This window comes from Perognathus longimembris, chromosome 19, assembly GCF_023159225.1.
Source record: "Perognathus longimembris pacificus isolate PPM17 chromosome 19, ASM2315922v1, whole genome shotgun sequence".
Taxonomy (NCBI): domain Eukaryota; kingdom Metazoa; phylum Chordata; class Mammalia; order Rodentia; family Heteromyidae; genus Perognathus; species Perognathus longimembris.
The window spans coordinates 33131150-33153459 of record NC_063179.1 but is presented as its reverse complement, the minus strand read 5'-3'; the positions used below and the strand labels follow the sequence as shown (position 1 = coordinate 33153459).

Genomic DNA, 22310 nt, shown 5'->3' with positions numbered 1-22310 from the left:
CATAGATTATTTTTGAGTGTTATGGAATGTGATCATGTAATTATACAGTATATGCGCTTCTGCGGAAAAAGTATAATCACAATGCTTCTGAGTGAATCCTGTTGCTTTTTTTTTTTTGCCAGTCCTGGGCCTTGGACTCAGGGCCTGAGCACTGTCCCTGGCTTCTTCCCGCTCAAGGCTAGCACTCTGCCACTTGAGCCACAGCACCGCTTCTGGCCGTTTTTTTCTGTATATGTGGTGCTGGGGAATCGAACCTAGGGCCTCGTGTATCCGAGGCAGGCACTGTTGCCACTAGGCCATATCCCCAGCCCCAATCCTGTTGCTTTTGATTTGCTTTTCTCCTAAAGATGTGAGCAGTCAACAGTAATCATTATTGATATTATTATTGATTATATTATTTCAAAATTATGGGGGTTCTTTTGTTTTTTTTTTTCTTAGCTTAAAAACTTCCCTTCAACAACAATAGGCTATCCTAAGGGACTTTATATAAGAAAGGCAAAACCATTTTAATATCTTCCTATATTATTTTTATGATGATTCCCTAGCAGCCTCAGAAAGTAAATAGTGAGAGATTTTTCTCCTTCCTTAAATTCATATTTAAACATATTTGACACGTTTCAATAAATTATGCTTGTTATTATTTTATTTTTTTGTTGCTAGTACTAGAGCTGGAATTCAAGGCTTCAAACTCTTGCTGGGCTTTTTTTCCACTTAGCTGCTAGTATTCTACTACTTAAGCCATGCATCCAATTCAAGCATTTTGGTGTGGCTAACTGGAAATAAGAATTTCTCAGATTTGTGTGCCTGGGCTGGCTTCAAACCTCAGTTCTCAGATCTCTGTCTCCTTAGTAGCTAGGATTATAGATGTGAGTCACCAGTGCCTGTCAGAACTGTTATTCTTCCTGATGGTTATATTGTCCTCTCTTTGGTCATGGACTTACTCAGATTAGGTCATACATTCTTTCCATACAATTCATTAGGCTTTGATGGCTTCGTGAATTTTTAGTATGGTATAGTATTTAGTATGGTTTCCAGGTTTATGTTATATATTTCCCCACCATATATTTCTCACTCAGGCCAAGGACCACTGGTTCCATTTAGTATGAAATACTAAAGACTTGTTTAATCAAGGCTTTTTCCATGGAAAGGGCTAGGAAATGTGTGTTATTTAAAATACATTACATCATAAAAAGTAGAAATTCATCATGGACTCCGTTTTTTTTAATTTAAAAATAGGACTGCAGGTTTGGCCTTTTTAAAACATAATATCATCCATCTAACATCTATCTACCTCTCCCTCCTGTATTAAATTCTATTTTTGGATAACACTAATTATTTGTTTATTATATCCCATAATGCAGATAACTGCAAACACAATTCTTGCATTAACACTAGCAATCTCATTACTAAAATGATTTTTCTGTTATAGAATGTAGTATAATTACTTTCTTAAAAAATAGTTTATTTCTATGTCATTGTACCTCAAACTAATATACAAGTTCCTATGTTCTATTTTTACAGATTTTTTAACTGTAAAAAAGCCAAATCTTTGAAGTAAGGTATATTCAAAGAGTCTAGGTTCATCTTTATCTCTTCTGCTTTATTTCCTTCTTTCCTTAGAGATGATGTACTTTCTTTCTAGTTTTAAGTGATTAACTGGATTTGACTGAGGATATTTTCTGGCTTGATAGAAATCCTTACCCCTAGTTTATTTCCATCTTCTTAGCAAACTGTGTTCAAAGAATGGCAGAGCTGGTCTAGGAAGAGGGCTGTTTCAAGAAGGAGAAAAAATAGTACAGTAAGTGCTGTCTGTGGTTATACTCTAAAAGTATTAGCTGGGTGATTCCAGAAATAAACAATTTATAAATTTTAAATTACACACTGTTCTCAGTAGCTTGCACCATCATCTCTGTCCTGCTTAAGGTTCAAATTCTGTCTTTGCCCATCATATCCATACTTTAGACTGCGACCTGCCTGTCAGGCACCGAGTAGCCATCTCTGTTACCAAGTTGACTGTGGGTAAAATCAGTACCTGGGAGAAGAAATACTTAAACAAAAGTAGAGGTGCTGTTAGTGTGCATCTACAAGGTTTGCTATTGCAAGTTTCCTTTAAGTGAAAAGGTGAAACTTTAATTACTATAGGAAGAAGAAAGTGCATCCTAGAGTTGCTACAGTCTACACTAAGAACCAATTTTCTATTCCTGAAATTATGAAGAAGGAAAATGAGGCTGAGCGTCAGTGTCTCACGCCTATAACCCTAGCTTTTAGGAGGCTAATATCTAAGGATTGTGATTTGGATGAGCCCAGGAGACGAATCCACAAGACTCTTAATTCCAGTTAACCAGAAGAAAATGAACTGGAGATGTGGCTCCCATGGGAGAGCACCAACTGTGAACAAAACTGAGCGAAAGTGTGAGGCTCTGAGATAAAGCCCCACTACCACCACGAAAAGAAAAGGGAAGAAAAGATCAGTTGAATTAGTTTTACTTTCAGACCACAAACTACAAAAGTGAAAGTGACAGCTTCAATATTGTAAATACTTAGTGATGTAAACAAAACATGTTTCAAGTGATAGTACTATGTTCCATCATGTTGCACCAGAACATGTTTCTTATAGGTCCAGAAAGCATTGGGCCTACCAAAAGACTTCATTCAGCAAGTAACTGCAAACCATTTACTACAAGTACAGATTCAAGAATAGACTTGAACTAGAAAATATAAAGATGTCCTAAGAGGCCACCTGTGCCAAAGAATAAGCTACTACCACATTTCCAGCAGAGTTGAAACTGATGAAAGATAAGCAATACTATGTGCAAGAAGATACACAACAGAGGCTGCATTCAGTAAGGTGCAAAAGGGGCCCAGGGCATAAGCATGGGACAGACTAACTCCAGTATGTGGCTACCATTCAGGACATAGGATTAAGCCTGGTGGTAGTGTACAAGGGAAGAACCCACAAACGATCTGAACTTAGTGTTTATCTTTCACCCTGTACAAAAACTCCAAATGGACCAAAGAAACTCAAAGTAAGACCTGAGGACTTTAAATCTAATACATGGAAAACTCTGCAAGCTATAGATTGGCAATTATTTTCTGAATAAGACTCCACTTTCACAGAGTGGAATTGACACATGGACTATATCAAATTAAAGTTTCTTCACAGCAAAAGAAACAGTTATCAGAACTGAGAGACAACCCACAGAATGGAAGAAAATCTTTGCCAGCTATTCAACAGGTACCCAGGATAATTTAAAAAATTACACAGCAGCTGGGTGGGGCGACTCATGCCTGTAATCCTAGCTTCTCGAGAGGCTGAAATCTGAAGATTGTGGTTTGAAGCCAGGCTGGGCAGAAAAGTCCCCCGTGTGACTCTTATCTCTAATTAACCACTCGAAAACCAGAGTTAGCATTGTGGCTCAAGTGGTAGAGCTCCAGCCCTGAGAACAAAGAGGCTCAGGGATAGCACCTAGGCCCTGAATTCAAGCTCCACAACCAATAAAAATGAACAAACAATAAAAGAACAAATAATCCAATTAATAAATGACCATGTGAACTGAACAGACAATTCTTAAAAGAAAGCCAAATAACTAATATATGCATGAAGAAATGTTAATCATTCTTAGCTTAAAAGGAAGTGAAAATCAAAACCAAACTTAAGATTTCATCTCCCCCCAATCAGAATGGCAGCCATCAAAAAAACAAATGCTAGCAAGAAGGTGGCACTAACCCACTGTTGGTGGAAATAGGAACTAGTGCTACCTAGTAACTACCTTCTGAGATCTACATCTTTCACATCATTTTTAGCTCATCACACAGGCATTACATACAGTAGCTCACATCATCACAGAAAGGTGAATGGAGGGCAATTAACGTTTTTTTTTTTGGCCAGTCCTGGGCCTTGGACTCAGGGCCTGAGCACTGTCCCTGGCTTCTTCCTGCTCAAGGCTAGCACTCTGCCACTTGAGCCACAGCGCCGCTTCTGGCCGTTTTCTGTATATGTGGTGCTGGGGAATCGAACCTAGGGCCTCGTGTATCCGAGGCAGGCAGTCTTGCCACTAGGCTATATCCCCAGCCCGCAATTAACGTTTTTTGAGAGATATCACACTCAACTTTTTTACAGTATATTGTGGTTCTTCTAGGTTTTTTAAATTGTGATCTCTTGCCTAATTAAATTTTTGCTGTATTATGTAGAAGATAAAAACATTGTATTTAGGGTTTGGTGTCACCCAAAGTTTCGACACTGGAGGGCTTGGAAAGTAACCCTTGTGGAAAAGACAGTATTGCTATAGTAGAATAGAACCACAAGGGCTAGAGAAGAATCATTAGGAACCAGAGCATACCATTCTAAAGTAGTACACTCAGATTAAAAATTTGAAAAATCACTTTTTAAAGATATAAATCGAACTCAGTTTTAAAGAAAAGTAGATTAATTTTTAAGAAATGGTCTTTGTCTTTAATGATCAACAATTTGTGTCAGACATCACTAGAACAAACTGGGTCTCATCATATTCTTTTCAAAACTTTTTCACTCTAGTCTTTTCCATTCTGTTTTTTAATGGTTGTTTTTCCTGTCTTTATATTTAGGGCGACAGACAGGTTTGCTGACTGTAGAGCAGAACGTGACACCCCAAACTTTTGCCTTGTTCAAAATATTCCTGTGTTTTTTGTCAACCTTGAAGTCTGGGTAGAAGCAGAGAATGCCCTTGGGAAAGTCTCATCCAATCATATAAATTTTGATCCTGTAGATAAAGGTAACTTTATAAGCTTGAACTTGAGAATTTGTTAAGACATTATAGTGATTTTTGTAGTTACTCTGTCAGCAGTAGTAAATATAATATGGAAAATGAAAAATAGCTGTATTTCACCTATATTAGGCTATTGTTACTTCACATATCTTTTGGCTTTTCTCTAGTTCTCTATTTTTTTTTATTCTATTACTGGGGCATGAACTCAGGGCTTCAAGTTCTCATTTGGCCCTTTTCATTGAGCTTGAGCTCTTCTTGAGCTACATCTCTACTTTGGATGGCTTTTGAGGTAAGAATCTCACAGACTTTTCTACCTGGGCTGGCTTTGAATCACTGTCATCAAATCTCAGCCTTTTGAGTAACTAGGATTACATGCGTGAGCCACCAGCACCTGACTGGTTCTCAAATATTTTATGCTATTGTGGTCACAGTATACCTGTTTTATTTTATTCTCTTCTAAGTTTCGACTTCTTATAAGCATTGTCTGAATCTTTAAAAACTTACATATATATCAATTAGACAAGGAAAACAAATTTCCTTTAGAAACCTTTGCTTTCTGTTATGTAGTATAGTATAACCATCATTTTCAGAGAAATTAGTTCATTTAATAAGAGTGACTAACTGTTATAAGATAAATAAAATTAAGACTGTGTTTGGCTTTGTATATGTAGTAAAGGTAAACCATGATCACCATTGGAATTTATTATTTATTGATATTTATTTATTCTTCAGTGAAGACCAGTTCACCATATAATTTATCTGTGAGCAACTCAGAGGAACTGTCCACTATCTTAAAATTAACATGGATCAATCCAAGTATTAAAGATATTGTACAACTGAAATATAATATTGATTATAAGACCAAGGATGCCTCAACTTGGAGCCAGGTAAATTGAGTTACCATTTGTTCAAATAGTCTTTTTTGAACATTCTAACCTAAAGCCTCAGTCATTTTCTTTTGCTTTTAATGACTCGTTCATTCATTTTACTTATCTGATTGTAATAATGACCTTATAATGAACAGAATTATGTCCAGGGTCATACTACTTTTCTCTATCCCACTTTTTAAAGGGCTCAGAATATAATAAAAAAGCAACAAAACTGAGTCATGTTGTGCAGAAAGACTCCATCTGAAGTTCTTCCAAATACCTTAATTTTATAGAATCTTAACTCATTAGTACAAGAAAAATGTCTATTTTATACACTGAATTAAAATTCCAGAGCAACTGAAAGAACCAGAGCTATTTAGCTATATTTAACCTCCTTTTTCTCGACTAGGCATGTTATTATTTTTCCTGTGGGACTTGCTAGCTTCCTTTTGTGTATGCAGATCTAGATTCTACCCTTCTCCATATAGCAGTTTGTCCTAGCATGCTAACCTTGATAGATTTCATTTGTGGATTCCATTGTAGCTAACTCCCAGTTAATGGAAGGAGCAGGCTTGGCTGTTAAGAAGAGGGGTTGTGAGAAGTAAGATAAGTATATTTATTTTGCCTGGTTTCTCCAAGGAGCAGTCTTTGACATTCAGCTTGATGTTTCTGGCAAGGCAGCCCTCTGACAATCTTCTCACAAGTTTTGGTACCTTGTTTCATCCCTTTGGTCCTAGGGATGGTAATTGCTAAGAGTCCCAGAGTACTAATTGCACTAAGGCTTCCCTATACTCTTGCCCATATCATTTTAATAAGCCCTCCTTTAATTCTTTTTTTATTTGGGAAGGGGGGTAGTTTCTTTGTTTTGTTTTGTTTTGTTTTGTTTTTGCCAGTCCTGGGGCTTGAACTCAGGGCCTGAGCACTCTTCCTGGCTTCTTTTTGCTCAAGGCAAGCACTCTACCACTAGGCCATATTCCCAGCCCGGTGGTCTTGTTTTGACTGTGTATGTGTGTTTTGTTTTGGGGGACAGAGTCTCACTATGTGATTCAGGCTGACATTAAACTTGAGAACCTTTTGTCTCAGCCTCCCAAGTGCTGGAATTTTAGGCTACATCACAGTCGTTAGCTTGAATTAATTCCACGTGAAGTATACTGTGCTGAGATCCTAAGCGCTGTAAGCTTTATGAAGAAAGAAAGGAAAATAATAGATGCTTCCATACTTCTCAAGCCTTTAAAAAAAACACCTATGGATTTTGACTGCTTTTTGATTTTTATTTATTTCTCTCCAGAGGTTGAATTTATCTTATTGCATTGAATTGGTTTCTAAAATCATACACAATTTAGAAATGCTTTTATTTATTTTTTGCTTGTTTATTCTACATTTATTTATTTACTTTGCTTTTTTTCAGATCCCTCCTGAAGATATAGTCTCCACCCGATCCAGCTTCACTGTCCAGGACCTTAAGCCCTTCACGGAGTATGTGTTTAGGATTCGCTGTATGAAGGGAGACGGGAAAGGCTACTGGAGTGACTGGAGTGAACCTGCAAGTGGAATCACATATGAAGACAGTGAGTAACAGAGTGTATGAAGATTAAAAATCTACTAGGATTTCTCCTGAGAACTGCAACTGCTTTTGATAATATACATCTCACAGCTTCTGGTTTTGTGATCATTTTATTCAAACTAATGTCTTACACTTCCTTTTTTTTTTGGCCAGTCCTGGGGCTTGGACTCAGGGCCTGAGCACTGTCCCTGGCTTCTTCTTGCTCAAGGCTAGCACTCTGCCACTTGAGCCACAGCGCCACTTCTGGCCATTTTCTGTATATGTGGTGCTGGGGAATCGAACCTAGGGCCTCATGTATACGAGGCAAGCACTCTTGCCACTAGGCCATATCCCCAGCCCCTTACACTTCCATTTTTTTTTCAAATTTTTATTATCAAACTGATGTACAGAGAGGTTACAGTTTCATACGTTAGGCATTGGATACATTTCTTGTACTGTTTGTTACCTTGTCCCTCATGCCACCCTCCCTCCCCCCCTTTCCCTCCCCTCCCTCCCCCCCCCCCCCCGAGGTGTTCAGTTCACTTACACCAAACAGTTTTTACACTTCCATTTTTAAGGACATCAAGATTCAAAAATAATGTGCATTATAGGTAGTATTTGATGTCTAATTAAGTTTACTTTAAATTGAAATATGCCTAAGCCCTCATCCATGTCACCTATTTTATTCATTTTTTTCTAGCAGCCTTTGATATGTGCCTGGGAAAGAAGTGATTTTGGATTTGCGAGTGATTTTTGTTTTCCTCATATATATGTGTTGTACAGTATATATCTGTATTGACAGTATACATATGATATATGTATTGTACAGAATAAAAGATCACAGAAGGGTGTATAATCTAGCGACAGATTCCCTCCTATGTAACCATCAAGAAGTATATAGATTTTTCTTCTTGAACCTTTTTTCAGTCCTGGGGCTTGAACTCAAGGCCTGAACACTGTCCCTGGCTTGTTTTTGCTCAAGGCCAGGTCTCTACCACTTAAGCCACAGCACGACTTCTGGGTTTTTCTATATATGTGGTGCTGAGTAATCGAACCCAGGGCTTCATGTATGCGAGGCAAGCACTCTACCACTAGGCTATATTCCAGCCCCATTAACCTTTTTTCTATACCAGTCTTTGGGTCTTAATGGCGGCAGCTCTGGTTTGAAAACCTACCCTTCCATATGTCATTTTCAGCTCTTTTAAAGGTGTAGGTCATGGGTGGGGGCTCACCTTATAATTCTAGTTATGCAGAAGGTAAAGATCAAAGGATTGTGGATCAAGGCCAGCCTGTGCAGAAAGTTCAAGAAACCCCCATCTCAGCCAATAAAAGCTGGGTGTGAGAGTGCACATCTGATATCTAAGCTATTTATTAGCACATGTAAGTTGGAGGACTGCAGCCTAGGCCAGCCTGGACATAAAAGCAAAAAGAGCTGAGGGCATGGCTAAAGTGGTAGAACATCTGCCTACTAAGCACTGAGTTCAAATTCCAGCACCACCAGAAAAGTCAAAGGAAAGAATTCTACTTGCTAAGGATTTTCTCTGTCACACTCACAGTGCCACCAGAGAAAGCACTTGTGCAGTGGCTGATTTAGAGCTCCTAATCAAATTCCTGTGGCTTGTTAAGATTTGTTTTTCTTTTTTTGAGGTAGACTCTTCTTGCTCTTGGCTGTGGCTATAATATCCTGTCTCTGCCTCCTGATTGCTAGGCCTTCAGGGGGTGCTGCCAAGTACTACTAGTTTCATGGTCTTTATTCTACTTAAGTTCTGCATTGTGCTTATCAGAGTCAGCTGGAAAACAAGACCACATCCCAAAAATAAATAAAATAATTATAATGTAAATTATCAGGTTAGCACCCTGACTAAAGTAAGACCTAGTGTTTGTGCTGAGATGGAAAAATGCTTCTATGAGAAACAGTAGTTACTTGACAGGCAACGAGAATAAAATGAGAGAATTAACATTTTATTTCATTGTTATGATAAAAGCATTTTATCTTATGTGCTTTTTTTTTAGGACCATCCAAAGCACCAAGTTTCTGGTTTAAGATAAATTCATCTAAAACTCATGACTCTAATAGATCTGTACAGCTTATGTGGAAGGTAAATTTTAAAAATCACAGGTTTATATTCTTTAATTGTACATATTTGATGGTATATAAATATTTAATGGCAATAGGAATGCAGATTTTTAGCACTTAAACTTTTATTTACCTTAATATTAGCAAATCATTTAGTAATTGTTTTTGTTTTTGCTTTTGTTTTTTTTGGCCAGTCCTGGGCCTCGGACTCAGGGCCTGAGCACTGTCCCTGGCTTCTTCTTGCTCAAGGCTAGCACTCTGCCACTTGAGCCACAGCACCACTTCTGGCCGTTTTCTGTATATGTGGTGCTGGGGAATCGAACCCAGGGCCTCATGGATATAAGGCAAGCACTCTTGCCACTAGGTCATATCCCCAGCCCCTAGTAATTGTTTTTATAAATAGAAACGTGAAATTTTATATGACTTAGAAATGGTCAAACTGATAAAATGCACATAATACCTCAAATGTATTTCAACACAGTTCTATGAAAGTTTGTGCTCTGTAAAATCTTTGTTCTATAGTTCACTGAACCTAGTAAGGTACATCATAGAAAATAATAAAGGTTTGAGATGATCCATGTGTACTGATGAATTAATTTATATATGTGCTCTGAGTAGATCGTGCTCTAGGTAAGGAGAATAATGATTTGAACATGAAGATTGTAGGCCCACATAGCAGTACTGCACAATTCTGTGCAGAGCTCAAAGCTAATGGAGCTACCCCACTTTCACTTGACTGAGGACCAACTTTTATTGTTTGGTCAGTGAGTGGTAAGTACTATTACTTGAAAGCTAAGTTCAAAATGAGTTTTTCAGCCCACTGTGTGTTTAGAGGTTTTATGTAAATGGCAAAGGTTTGTGAACATGAAAAATTGATTACTCAAGACTTAATTTATCAATTCAATAAATGATGTTGTTCTAGACACTGCCTCCTTTTGAAGCCAATGGGAAAATCTTGAATTATGAAGTGATTCTAAAAGGGAAAACACATCTACAAAATTACACTGTTAATAACACGAACTTCACAGTAAATCTCACAAATGATCGTTATATAGCAACTCTAGCAGCAAGAAATCTGGTTGGCAAGTCAGACGCAGCAGTGTTGACCATCCCCGCCTTTGACTTTCAAGGTTTGTGTCTGAGATGGAGCCTGGCTAATGGAGGACTGAAAAGTGATTAGGGCTGGACAAGGATCATGGGGGAAAACTATACGGATAGTCTCAGATAATGACCTCAGAATTCAGGATGATAATATTTTAGATAAGCAGGTGGATTTCATCAGAATGAATGAAATACCTTCATCCTTGTATGTATCAATTAAACTTGATAATGAGATACTCAAGCACTTCCAGGTTACATAATGGAATTTTTGAGATATTTCAAAGTTTCGAGAACTTTGTAGTGTTTATCTATAACTTTCAAATAAATTTATATGACCTTACATATATGAAATGTAAAGAATTAGGAGAAAGCAAGAATTTAAGTTTAAACGCTAGTTGACTACCTTAGAGGTAAATTATAATGTAACAAAGTGATTCTATTTACGGAAAACTTGATAAATCACGTTGTAGAATGACAGTAAAATACTGGAATTTGAAATCTGTGATTGTTCATTGTATTAGCATCAAACTTTGTTTTTTAAAGCTTCTCATCCTGTAATGGATCTGAAAGCATTCCCCAATGATAACAAGCTTTGGGTGGAGTGGACATCTCCAAGTAAATCTGTGAAGAAATACATAATTGAATGGTGCCAGCTGTCAGACACATCGCCCTGTGAACCAGACTGGCAGCAGGAAGAAAGCACTGTGCATCACACCTACTTAAAAGGTATAGTACACCTGGCTAACATACTGAGTTGATACTTTGTTGCATATCATTGGAAGTCTTCCAATAAATGGGCTGGTCTCAGCAGGTCACACTTAACACTTCACCTCTCGAAGGTCTCAATGCTGTCTTTGAATAGCTCAGCTAAGAACACCCACAGAAGTGTAATGCAGGAGAAAAGTAGAGTCCACCCTTCATTCCAATATGTATGTATGCATGTATGTTCTCTTTACCTTTATTGGAGATAGTAGTACATTTTGGCCACTTGCCTAACTTCTCACAGGAACTGTTGGAAGATCCAAGCTAGAACACAGGTTTCCTTAGGCCTTTCAATCAGAGGTATTCATAAGACAAAGTATGTATTGTAGAGTTTTAAAATGCACTGTTCTTGGAAGTAAGATACTGCCATACCAAACAAAAACAAAAACATTCAGTAAACAGACATCTGCTATGTATACTTTTCAGTGAAGAAAACAATCATTCAGATTCAGTTGCAAACAATATGACTAATAATTGGAAAAGTCCAAAGTATAAAGCTATCTTCCATAATACTTAGGGCTATTCATGAAATAGGCTATGTGGTTCTCACTAACCTGCACAATTTTAATAAGCTTGGTTGTCTAGTTGATCAGCCTTATCAAATAAAAATTCTTATCAAATAAAGAATTTTTGACAAGGCAGTCGAAACTTAAAAAGCCTAAAAAGCATAGCAGAGGCCCTGAAAGCATCACCATTACAGCAGAATTTAAAAATGTTCATTTTTTGGTAACATAATAATATGCGCAAGAAGGCAGGGGAAGCATTTTTTGTTAATCAATACTAGTTAAATAAAAGTTCACGGGCTAGGAATATGGCCTAGTGGTAGAGTACTCACCTCACTTACATGAAGCCCTGGGTTCAATTCCTCAGCACCACATATATAGAGAAAAAGCCAGAGTGGCGCTGGCTCAAGTGGTAGAGTGCTAGCCTTGAGCAAAAAGAAGCCAGGCACAGTGCTCAGGCCCTGAGTTAAAAAGGTTCTTTTGTTTGTTTTTTTTAAGACAGTGTTTTATTCTGTATCCCAAACTCATCTCAAATTTACTATGTAGCCCCAGGGTAGCCTTCAACTTGCAATGCTGCTGCCATAGCCTCCCCTCCAGAGTGCTGGGATTACAACTCTGTGCCACCACGCCCAGTTTGAAATATAAGTTCTTGTTGACAGTGCAAATGTCAGTATAACACACCTTAGTTTGTGGTATGTACAGATTATCATGCCTATAATTTTTTTGTACTATTGCATTCTAAAAGACTAGATTACTTCAGTAATTTGGAGAGATTATAAATATAAGAAGTGCTATGTGTATAAACAAATTGTTCTTTTAAAACTTGGGAAAAATAGCACTAGTTATCTTTTACCAACTCATCTGGCAAGCCAGGACCACTAGTTCTTTTCCCTAGGTTTTCTCAGTCGCATCTTGCAATGTTCAGACAATTAGGTAAGATAAGTAAGAATTTTCATGAATAAGACCCAAAATAATTTGGGATCCGTGTTTAGTAAATCCTCAATATAAATGCAGTCACTGCCTTTATTCATAACATTAAATTTTTTTGTCCACTGTATTGATAATAAAAGTGTCTATATTTTATTTTGGTTTTACTTTTAGTTGTTTGCTTTTTGTTTTGTTTCCTTCTTGAAACAAGAGTCTTTATTGCGTAGCCTGGGCTGGGCTAGCCTCAAACTCACCATGCTTCTGCCCCCATAGTGGTGGGGTTATAGGCACAAGCCAACCTTTTACTTTTTATAGTTAAGATTGAAGCCAGAAGACAGAAGGCAGTGCTCACTTAGAGAACTGCAAGTTTGCCGGTCACACTGTCTCAAGCCTGTAATCCTACCTTCTGGACAGGCAAAGAGCAGTGGATCATGGTCCAAGACCAGCCCTGCCATAAAAGTTCGTGAGATTCTTTCTTATCCAATGGCGCAGACAGTGTGCACCTGTTATCACAGCTATTGGGAGTAGAAGGAAGAGGATCACAGCCTAGGCCAGCCCAAGCCTAAAGCAAGCCCCTACCTTGAAAATGACTTAGGAACGGGAGGTGTGGCTGAAGTGGGAGAGTGCCTACCTAGCAAGCTTGAGGCCTTGAGTTCAATCTCCAGCACTGGGGATGGGGGAAAAAAAAACCTTACAGTTTTAAAAGAAAACAAACAAACATAAGTGGTTCCCCAAATATAAAATTACCTTGTAAAAGTAAAGAATACTTAATTGAATTTCCACTTTGGGCAAAACAATGCTTACTCTTCTATTCTGACTTTAGGGGACCTGAAGGAGAGCGTATGCTACCTGATCACAGTGACTCCTGTGTATTCATATGGCCCCGGAAGCCCCGTGTCTACAAAGGCATACCTGAAACAAGCTGGTAAGTCCACACCCACGGGCCATGGAAACTTTATTTGGTCCATTGAAGACATTTCATTATTTTCCAATAAGGAAACAATTTTCTCAAAAGGAACCTTTTCTGAATTCTGATTGATTTCTAAATTCAAATGCTTTTCAACTTACAATGCATTTATTCTGTTCCAGCACCTTCTAGAGGACCTACTGTTCGGACAAAAAAAGTGGGGAAAAATGAGGCTGTGTTAGAGTGGGAACGACTTCCTGTTGATGATCAGAATGGATTTATTAGAAATTATACTATATTTTATAAAAGCAGCATTGGAAATGAAACAGGTAATAAAACTACTGGTGATTAAGAACCGATCTTTTTTCTTAAGCTTTAGGTGCTAGTTTCTCTCTCATTATTTTATAATCTTGTAGCATTCCAGTAGACACTTACAGATATTTGCTGTGGGAATGTTCCTACCCCTATTTGAAAAATACTGTGTTATGCTTACAAAATGTTATGCCTGAGTTCTAAAGGTTGTTTTCTGGGAAAGTATTTTTGTTCTTTATTAATAATTTCAAATAGAGGAGAGCTGGAGCAAAAATCCTGGCATACGGGCCTCTAAAGCACAGTTGGGTTTCTTTTCCTGCAGTAGTGCGTGTGGATTCTTCCCACACGGAATACACTCTATCCCCTCTGACGAGCGACACACTGTACATGGTGCGAATGGCAGCGTACACCGATGAAGGTGGCAAGTATGGCCCAGAGTTCACCTTCACCACACCAAAGTTTGGTAAGAAATAATGAGCTTGGACCTTTTTTCAAATTTAAACAGACTTGACATGAAATGAACTTCCTGTGTTAAGATGTTCTTTAAATGTGTACTTCAGAGGATGAGGGAGTTCAGGGAAAGAGCACTTATCTAGCATTCATGAAGCTCTGCCTTTTCTACTGAAGAACTACAGATAAGAGTTTTGAAGTGAGCCAGACCCAAAGAAACATGGACTTTATGGTCTCCCTTATTGGGAATAATTAGTACAGGTTTAGGCAAGTCACAGCAGAGCATCACAAGGCCCAATAGCTATACCCTTATGAACACCTAAGATGATGCTAAGTGAAATGAACTCCATGTGATGGAGACAATTGTTATATCACAGTTGTAACTACTTTCAACGTCCCATGTGTATCTGTAGTTTCTATTATTGATGATGTTCTTGTATCACCTTCCTGTGGTTGTACCTACACTATCTCTGTAATCTTATCTGAGTATATTGGAAACTGTGTATACTGGTATTGGAACTAGGAAATTGAAAGGGAATACCAAAATTGAGAGACACAGGGTAAAAAAAGAAAAACAACTACAAAAGCAATACTTGCAAAACTGTTTGGTGTAAGTGAACTGAACACCTCAGGGGGGGAAAGGGTAAAGGGGAGAGGGGAGGGGGGTATGAGGGACAAGGTAACAAACAGTACAAGAAATGTATCCAATGCCTAACGTATGAAACTGTAACCTCTCTGTACATCAGTTTGATAATAAAAATTTGAAAAAAAAAAAAAAGAGTTTTTATTTCTACTGAAATCAGGTTTATAATCCCACCGCCATGTCAGGTGTCACTCTTCAAAGACTTTAGTCATCATATTCAGTGTGTGCTTTTTCAGTCTTTACCTGTTGCCTCTTCTTTTCAGTTCCCCTTTGCATCATGGTTCTCGTAACCATTCTCTTCCTTGTCTGTCCCCTCCCACTCTCCGGAATGACCCTTTTCAGTTTCCTTCTTCTTGTTCTCCTTTCCTGCTTAGCTTTTGCTTGTTCTGTATTCTCCAGAACTCTGTTCTTAGCCCAGTTTCCTAATGTACCCATTTCAAGCTCTCTACCCATGACTGGAGCCATTCTTTCTTTTTTAAATACAGTTCTCTTCCTTTATACCATGCCATAACCATGTCCAGTAGGACATTTCTCCTCTCACATACACCCAGGTACCAAGCCCTGCTGTGTCTTCCCTTTCATATCTGCTCCTCATTGTTGTCTGCAGCTTGCAGTATTCTCTGTATCTTGGTCAAGCCCATTGCTTTAATCCTTAGTTCTCTCATATTGGCACTCCTGTAGCTCCATTTTGTCTTTTTCCCACCACACTATGAGTCACTGAAGAAATTCTCTTTATTGAAACCATATTTGAAATTTTTATCTCAGATGCCAATAAGGAGGAAAAAAACAGCTGAAAATACTGAAAAAGAAAAAATTAGGGTAGCGTGCTTCTATCTTTTCAACAGTAATCTTGGTAGAAAGTTACATTGTGTCTCTTTTTTATATATCAAAGATTATTTCTCACCTTTTATTTCCCTTTTTTTTAGCTCAAGGAGAAATAGAAGCCATAGTTGTACCTGTCTGCTTAGCGTTCCTACTGGTAACTCTTCTGGGAGTGTTGTTCTGCTTTAATAAGCGAGACTTGTAAGTACTGGTATTCATATTTTTGCATTTTTCTCACCTTTATTGAGCTATAATTTATGTACAATAAGGTTTATCTATTTTAAATTGAAAGCTGGATGAATGTCTGTACTTAAATACAATTGTATAACTACCATCCTAATGAGATGGGGAATATTTTCATCACCCTGAAATGTTTCCTCCTTGCTTTGTAATCTCTCCTCTTCCTCAACCCCAGCCCTTGTGAATCACTAATCTGCTTTTACCTTATCTAGAATGTCATGTATGTGGAATTCATGTATGAATAATGTATGATGTTTGTTTAATGTACACACACACACACACACACACTCCCCTTTGGCAGTCCTGCCCAATTTAGGGCCTTCTGCTTACTAGGCAAGCACCCTTGTCACTTGAACCAAACCTCCAGCCCCTTTCTGCACTGGTTACTTTGAAGCTAGAGTCTCACATTTTGCCAAGGACATCCTGGGCTGTAATGTTGCTACTTGTGGTTCCCACATCATTGGAATGACATTTGTGTGCCTCTGTGCCCAGCCATTGTGCTTCTCCTCTAGCTGCAGTAACAGATGCACTCGGCTTTGCCCAGCCATTCTTTTTCACTGGGCTTACCTAAAAGGTTGACCCCTATCTCTGCTTCCTAAGTAGCTAAGACTTCGAGCTTGAGCCACCTCACTCAGCTTAGTATGTTTGAGATTTGTTATGTTGCAAAACCATTCTAATACTTTCCTTCTTTATATTGCTAAATCTTATTCTCTGACATCAGTTGTGGAGGTTTTGTTTTTTTCTAACTTATTATGTAGAATGTTTCTGTGAGCATTTACATACCAAGCTTTGTATGGGCATATGTTTTCATGTATCCTGAACAAATAACTAGGGTTATGAGTGCTGGATTATATGTTTAACGTAGTTCTGTGATTGAACATTGTTCCTAGTGTGAACAAGGGCTTGGATTTCATACTAGCACCCACCAGAAAATAAAATAAAAATAAAAAGGAGTGAAAGAAAGGAAAAGAAACTGCCAAACATTTTCAGAATGGCTTAGCCAGCAGCCTTCCATACCCTCCCCAACACTCCCCAACTGTCAGTTTTCCTTGTAGTGATGCTTTTGAGTGGCGTGAGTGCTGTCTCCTTGTTTTCATTTCATTTCCCTGATGATTCTAATGGAACTTTACACTTGTCACCCATGTTCTTTGGTGATGTGTCTATTGAAATCTTTTCACCAATTTCAAATTGGGTTGTTCAGTAATGTCAGGCTGTAAAAACCCGTTATTATGCTTGTTTTTTCAAATGTATGTTTTGTATATTTGTGTCCTAGTTTATGCGTTGCTATTCTGTTTTCTTAACTGTGACTTCAGAAAAGAGAAGTTGTATTTTTGTGTATTTATTTTAGCAAGAATTTATTTTAGTAAAATAGTTAAATGGGGTGGGGAAAAAATAGGTCCTGCACCTCGTGGAGTTAAAGACTCCCACGTTTCAAATTTCCAAGTCCATTTTATCTTTGTTCAATGTGGTTTTTATGTATACTGTGTTTTCTTTCTCTTTAGAATTAAAAAGCACATCTGGCCTAATGTTCCAGATCCTTCAAAGAGTCAGATTGCCCAGTGGTCACCTCACACACCGCCAAGGGTAAGAGAAGCCGGTACACGCGTGGATATAGCACCTTCATCCTAACGAAACTCAGACTCCGCAAATAGTGAAAATGCATAACGCACTCATGGAAGTGATTTGAGGGGCTTATCATCATAAGAGTATATTCTGATAGTCCTAATTCTATTCAGTAAACATTACAAATATTTGAACTTGCAAATTGATAACTTGAAATGCTGAAACTGCGACATAATACTATTATAAAGCATTTGGGGTTTGGGGTTAGATATTAAAATCTTGGTTTGAACAGTCTACAAATTTTAACATTGATGAAATTATTTCAGGATACCCAAATCTTCAAACCTAAAATGTATTCCAGAGTGTCGATCATTTCTTTTTATTTTATTTTTTGCCAGTCCTGGGGTTTGGACTCAGGGCCTGAGCACTGTCCCTGGTTTCTTTTTGCTCAAGGCTAGCACTCTACCACTTGAGCCACAGTGCCACTTCTGGCTTTTTATGTTTATATAGTGCTGAGAAATCGAACCCAGGGCTTCATGCATGCAAGGCGAGCTCTTTGACCCCTAAGCCACGTTCTCAGCCCCCAGAGTGTCAATTATTTGTATTATTATTCTTGAATCTTTGAATTTAATTATAACAAAAATGAATATTCTTAAATTTTATAAAACTCAGCCATTCAAGTTTAACAGTTTCTTAATGTTTCCTAGTTTTTCTATCTTATTAGCAATAGGCTGCTTAGTCTAGGCATGAATTATTAAATGCTATTTTAAACTACTGGCTTATAAAAATGTAACTTCAAAAATATTGATTTGAAACTCTTAAGGAGAAAATAGAAACTGATCCAGACTCCTTAGATGAGTTTATATTATTTGCAATTCAGCCAATTTATGATATCCATTATTTCCATACCACTAAAAGTCACCGAGAAACTTTCTACCTGCAGTCACCGTAGGAGTTTTTAAGCAGACATAATTCTATAAGTAACAATTTGCCTTCTCTCTTTTATAGCACAACTTCAGTCCAAAAGATAAGATGTATTCGGATGGCAATTTCACTGATGTAAGTGTTGTAGAAATAGAAGCAAATGACAAAAAGCCTTTTCCAGAGGATCTGAAATCACTGGACCTATTCAAGAAGGAAAAAACGAGTACGGAGGGCCACAGCAGTGGTATCGGCGGGTCTTCATGCATGTCATCTTCGAGGCCAAGCATTTCTAGCAATGATGACAACGAGTCTTCACAGAACACAGCCAGCACTGTCCAGTATTCTACTGTGGTGCACAGTGGCTACAGACACCAGGTTCCATCGGTCCAAGTCTTCTCAAGATCCGAGTCCACTCAGCCCCTGTTAGATTCGGAAGAGCGGTCCGAAGATCTACAGTTGGTAGATAGTGTAGACAGTGGAGATGGCATTTTACCCAGGCAACAGTATTTCAAACAGAATTGCAGTCAGCCTGAAACCAGTCCAGACATTTCACATTTTGAAAGGTCAAAGCAGGTTTCATCAGGCAGTGAGGAAGATTTTGTTAGAATTAAACAGCAGCAGATTTCAGATCGTATTTCACAGGCCTGTGGATCCGGGCAAATGAAAATGTTTCCGGAAGTTTCTGCAGTAGATGCTTTTAGCCCTGGGACTGAGGGACAAGTGGAGAGATTCGAGCCAGCTGGAATGGAGGCTGTGATGGATGAAGAAATATCTAAAAGTTACTTACCACAGACTGTAAGACAAGGTGGCTACATGCCCCAGTGAAAGTCTAGTAAAGCTAAAATATCTGTGATTTCAGTTACAAAATAATCTTCACTCCCTGAAGATGATCATTTGCCTTTTAGGACAAGCTCTCACCTGGGCCATTGTCATTCCAGAATGTCTGGGATTCTACTTTAAGCACTACAGAAACTGACTTTATTCTCTGAATAGCTGAATGACTTTGCGCTGTTCCAGGATGCTTGCACTGAAAAGAAACAGAAAGCTTGTCTGATCATTTGTAAAGTAAAACTTCACTATGCTACATAGAAAACAGAGGGTATTTAAACAGTGATCAGTGAGCACAGCTGCACTGGTTGGATGAAGTCACCAAAACAGATGGCTTATGGATGGGCAATGGAAGGAAAAGGAGCAGTACAGAACTCTACTTCAGCTAACTGCCTTCGTGGAGGAAGAGACCACAGGGTGTAACCAGCTGCTCGCAGCTTTGGAGGGCTAACAAGAAATGGTGGGAGGTTCATTGACAGTTCTACCATCATTCAGATTATGCCTTATTTCTTTTCTGTTGGTAATGATGTTATTGGAGCCAAAGATTTCCAGAGCTTAAACTTCAAAAAAAAGTCAGGTTTGAATATTACATAATCAAAACTCTCCATGAAATTATTTAAATTTGCTTTTTATTATTGGCTCTTTGCAGATCTATTTTACAAACCCAGCAGGTGCCTGGCAGGAGCTAGGAACACATACCATCAGCTATCTTAAACATTTTCATGTTTCCTATTTTTAAAGGCTTGTTGATATTTTTCTGTGTATAAACATATACATACATATTTACATACATATATATACACATAACATACATATATACATATTTTACACACATTCATACATATATCATTGACCCTTGTTAAGACTTTAGAGAACTTGGTTGACAGAGTACTTTATACACATCTTCAGCTTAAAATGTGTTTGAATTGAACATACCTTGTTTTGATTTTAAGTATGCCAAGGTTTAAATTTTTCTAAGGTATTTGAAGCAAACCCAAAGGGCAGTATCCACCACAACAAAACCAGAATCCCAAGACTGTATATATGGATCTCAGTAGATATCACAGCCAGTATCTTCACTGTAGACATGTAATAAACAGATAGGGTTTTGGTTTTTGTTGGTTTGTATGATTTTAGTTTTCTTTTGTTGTCGGGGGGGTAATTTTGTTTTGTTGGCTATGTTGGGGATTGAACCCAGGGCCTTACACATGCTAGGCAAGTGCTCTACTATTGAGGAACCCCATCCCTGATTTTATTTTTGAGCTAAGTTCTTGCTGCGTGGCCCAGGCTGTCCCCAGTGTGGGCTCAATCAGTCCTCCTCCCCGGTCCTGAGTAGCTAGGACTACCGCTGTGCACTGTCTGCCATCTCTACATTCTATCCCAGAATGACATTTCATTCTACAGTGTGCTTCAGAAATATTTTAAACCTCTCCTTTCCAGTTCTGTTCCTCAGGAGAAAAGTGAGCCAGGCTTTCAGGGCTTAGCAATAAAGCCACTAAGCATTTATGCCATTCCCTAACTATGTGAAGGCAAGAGCTAGGGGCTAAAAAGGAAAAATAATCGGAAGAAATGGCCATGTTTCGTTAGTGCCTGACTCTTACCACCCAGTGCATTCAGAGACACAAGCTTGTCTTTCGGTTAAATTTAGTTTCAGAAATTTGATACACTTAATACTAGTTTGTTACAGGTTATTAAAGAAGAAAAGGCTAGAAAAATTGGTATACCTTTATAGTTGAGATATTCTACTTTTTACTCAGAATATTGTTCATGTTAGACTTCCAAATATATTTTACCATTTTTATTCTTTTGTTATGTAATACCTAATAGCTTATCTGCATTCCTTCTTATATATGTTTGTGAGACAGAGGAGCTACTTTGTTGTAATAGTAGCCAAACTAACCTGAGATTGGTAAGAATAAGAGGAGTTGATAAGAAAAATAAGGTGAGAAGTCAGGTAAGGACCTAGATTTTCAAACTCACTACAAGGTTATGGCACTGCCACCTTTCAAAGGTGGTCATTGAGGGCTGGGCCAGATCAAGGTTGAGTATGTCCTTCCATGTATATATCTGTCCAGAAGTTTGTACCCATTACACTTTTCAGTTTCCTCACAAGTAATCGTGTTGCTGTAATCTTGTTTAGCTGTGACCTTCATAACCAGTAGTGTTGTAGTGTGATGTTTATATGTTTGGGGGCCGAGGGGACAGTTATAAAGTGTGTACTTGCAATCCAGGGGACTAAGAATGAGGGGTCATTGAAGAGAGGACCTCATGTAAGCAGATTTGCATGTTGAACCTTGTGTGGGACATTCACAGGGAATGAATGCCTTGCCCGACACTTTATACATACAAAATGGTTAAATTGTTACTATGCAAAAATTCATTCAGGAAATAAGTATGTATATGAGCACTAATATTGAAGGTGCATCTTTGCCCTAAAGAGAAAAATCATAAAACTTGTCTTAAATAAAAATTACTTTCCTAAAGCATGTTTTAGAATAATCTGTATTTTGATGCATGTGCATTGTACTTTAATAGGCAGAGCAATAGTCTGGTTTGTGTAAAAACTAATAAAAGTACATTTAGTACTCTTTAAGCCTTCAGTGTGAACACGTGGTCGAAATCCTGCTTAGTATATCAAAAAAGCAGAATCATAGTGCATAAAACTAGTTCACGGCCTCTAATGCAGTTGTGCCCTTGAGGGTTTTGGGGGGGATGGGCTCACCACTACACATGTTGATGTCATGTGTAATTGGACTGTCAAATTACTGGTGCCTGCCTTTATTTCTCATAAATATATGCTGATTAGGAAGCTGCAGAACTTTGGAGTTTCAACCCATTAAAATTACAATTTTTGTCCTTTTTTAGCAGGAATAAATCAATACTCGGAAACCTCTTCAACATTTGTGTAGGAGCAAGGAAAAAGGCAGACTCTTACATATGTGTTCAGGTCTATTCTCTACCAGTTCATTTCAGCCTTATTCCTTGATAGGGGATCTACCGCACTGATTCACCTGGTGACCTTAGCTGTCATTGTGAAATTCAAGTTTAAGGAAATTGACATTTATTATTGAAGCTCATTAATGTAGACTAGCTA

General features: G+C 38.1%; 1 protein-coding gene across 2 annotated transcripts in view; it reads left to right on the top strand.

The window, feature by feature from the left end:
• Positions 1-20766, top strand: part of Il6st (interleukin 6 cytokine family signal transducer) — a 37563-nt gene extending 16797 nt beyond the window's left edge. Inside the window, exons 6-17 of one of the 2 annotated variants that reach the window (XM_048368036.1) lie at positions 4585-4751; positions 5478-5632; positions 7023-7182; positions 9171-9256; positions 10157-10364; positions 10879-11061; positions 13351-13452; positions 13617-13763; positions 14069-14209; positions 15766-15862; positions 17404-17485; positions 18473-20766. In XM_048368036.1, coding sequence (XP_048223993.1) covers positions 4585-4751; positions 5478-5632; positions 7023-7182; positions 9171-9256; positions 10157-10364; positions 10879-11061; positions 13351-13452; positions 13617-13763; positions 14069-14209; positions 15766-15862; positions 17404-17485; positions 18473-19213 — 2269 coding nt within the window. In that variant the 3' untranslated portion in view covers positions 19214-20766. Of the gene's footprint in view, positions 1-4584; positions 4752-5417; positions 5422-5477; positions 5633-7022; positions 7183-9170; positions 9257-10156; positions 10365-10878; positions 11062-13350; positions 13453-13616; positions 13764-14068; positions 14210-15765; positions 15863-17403; positions 17486-18472 lie in introns of those variants that run through there. The other variant, XM_048368037.1, reaches the window with a different exon arrangement.
• The last annotated feature ends 1544 nt before the right edge of the window (positions 20767-22310 follow it).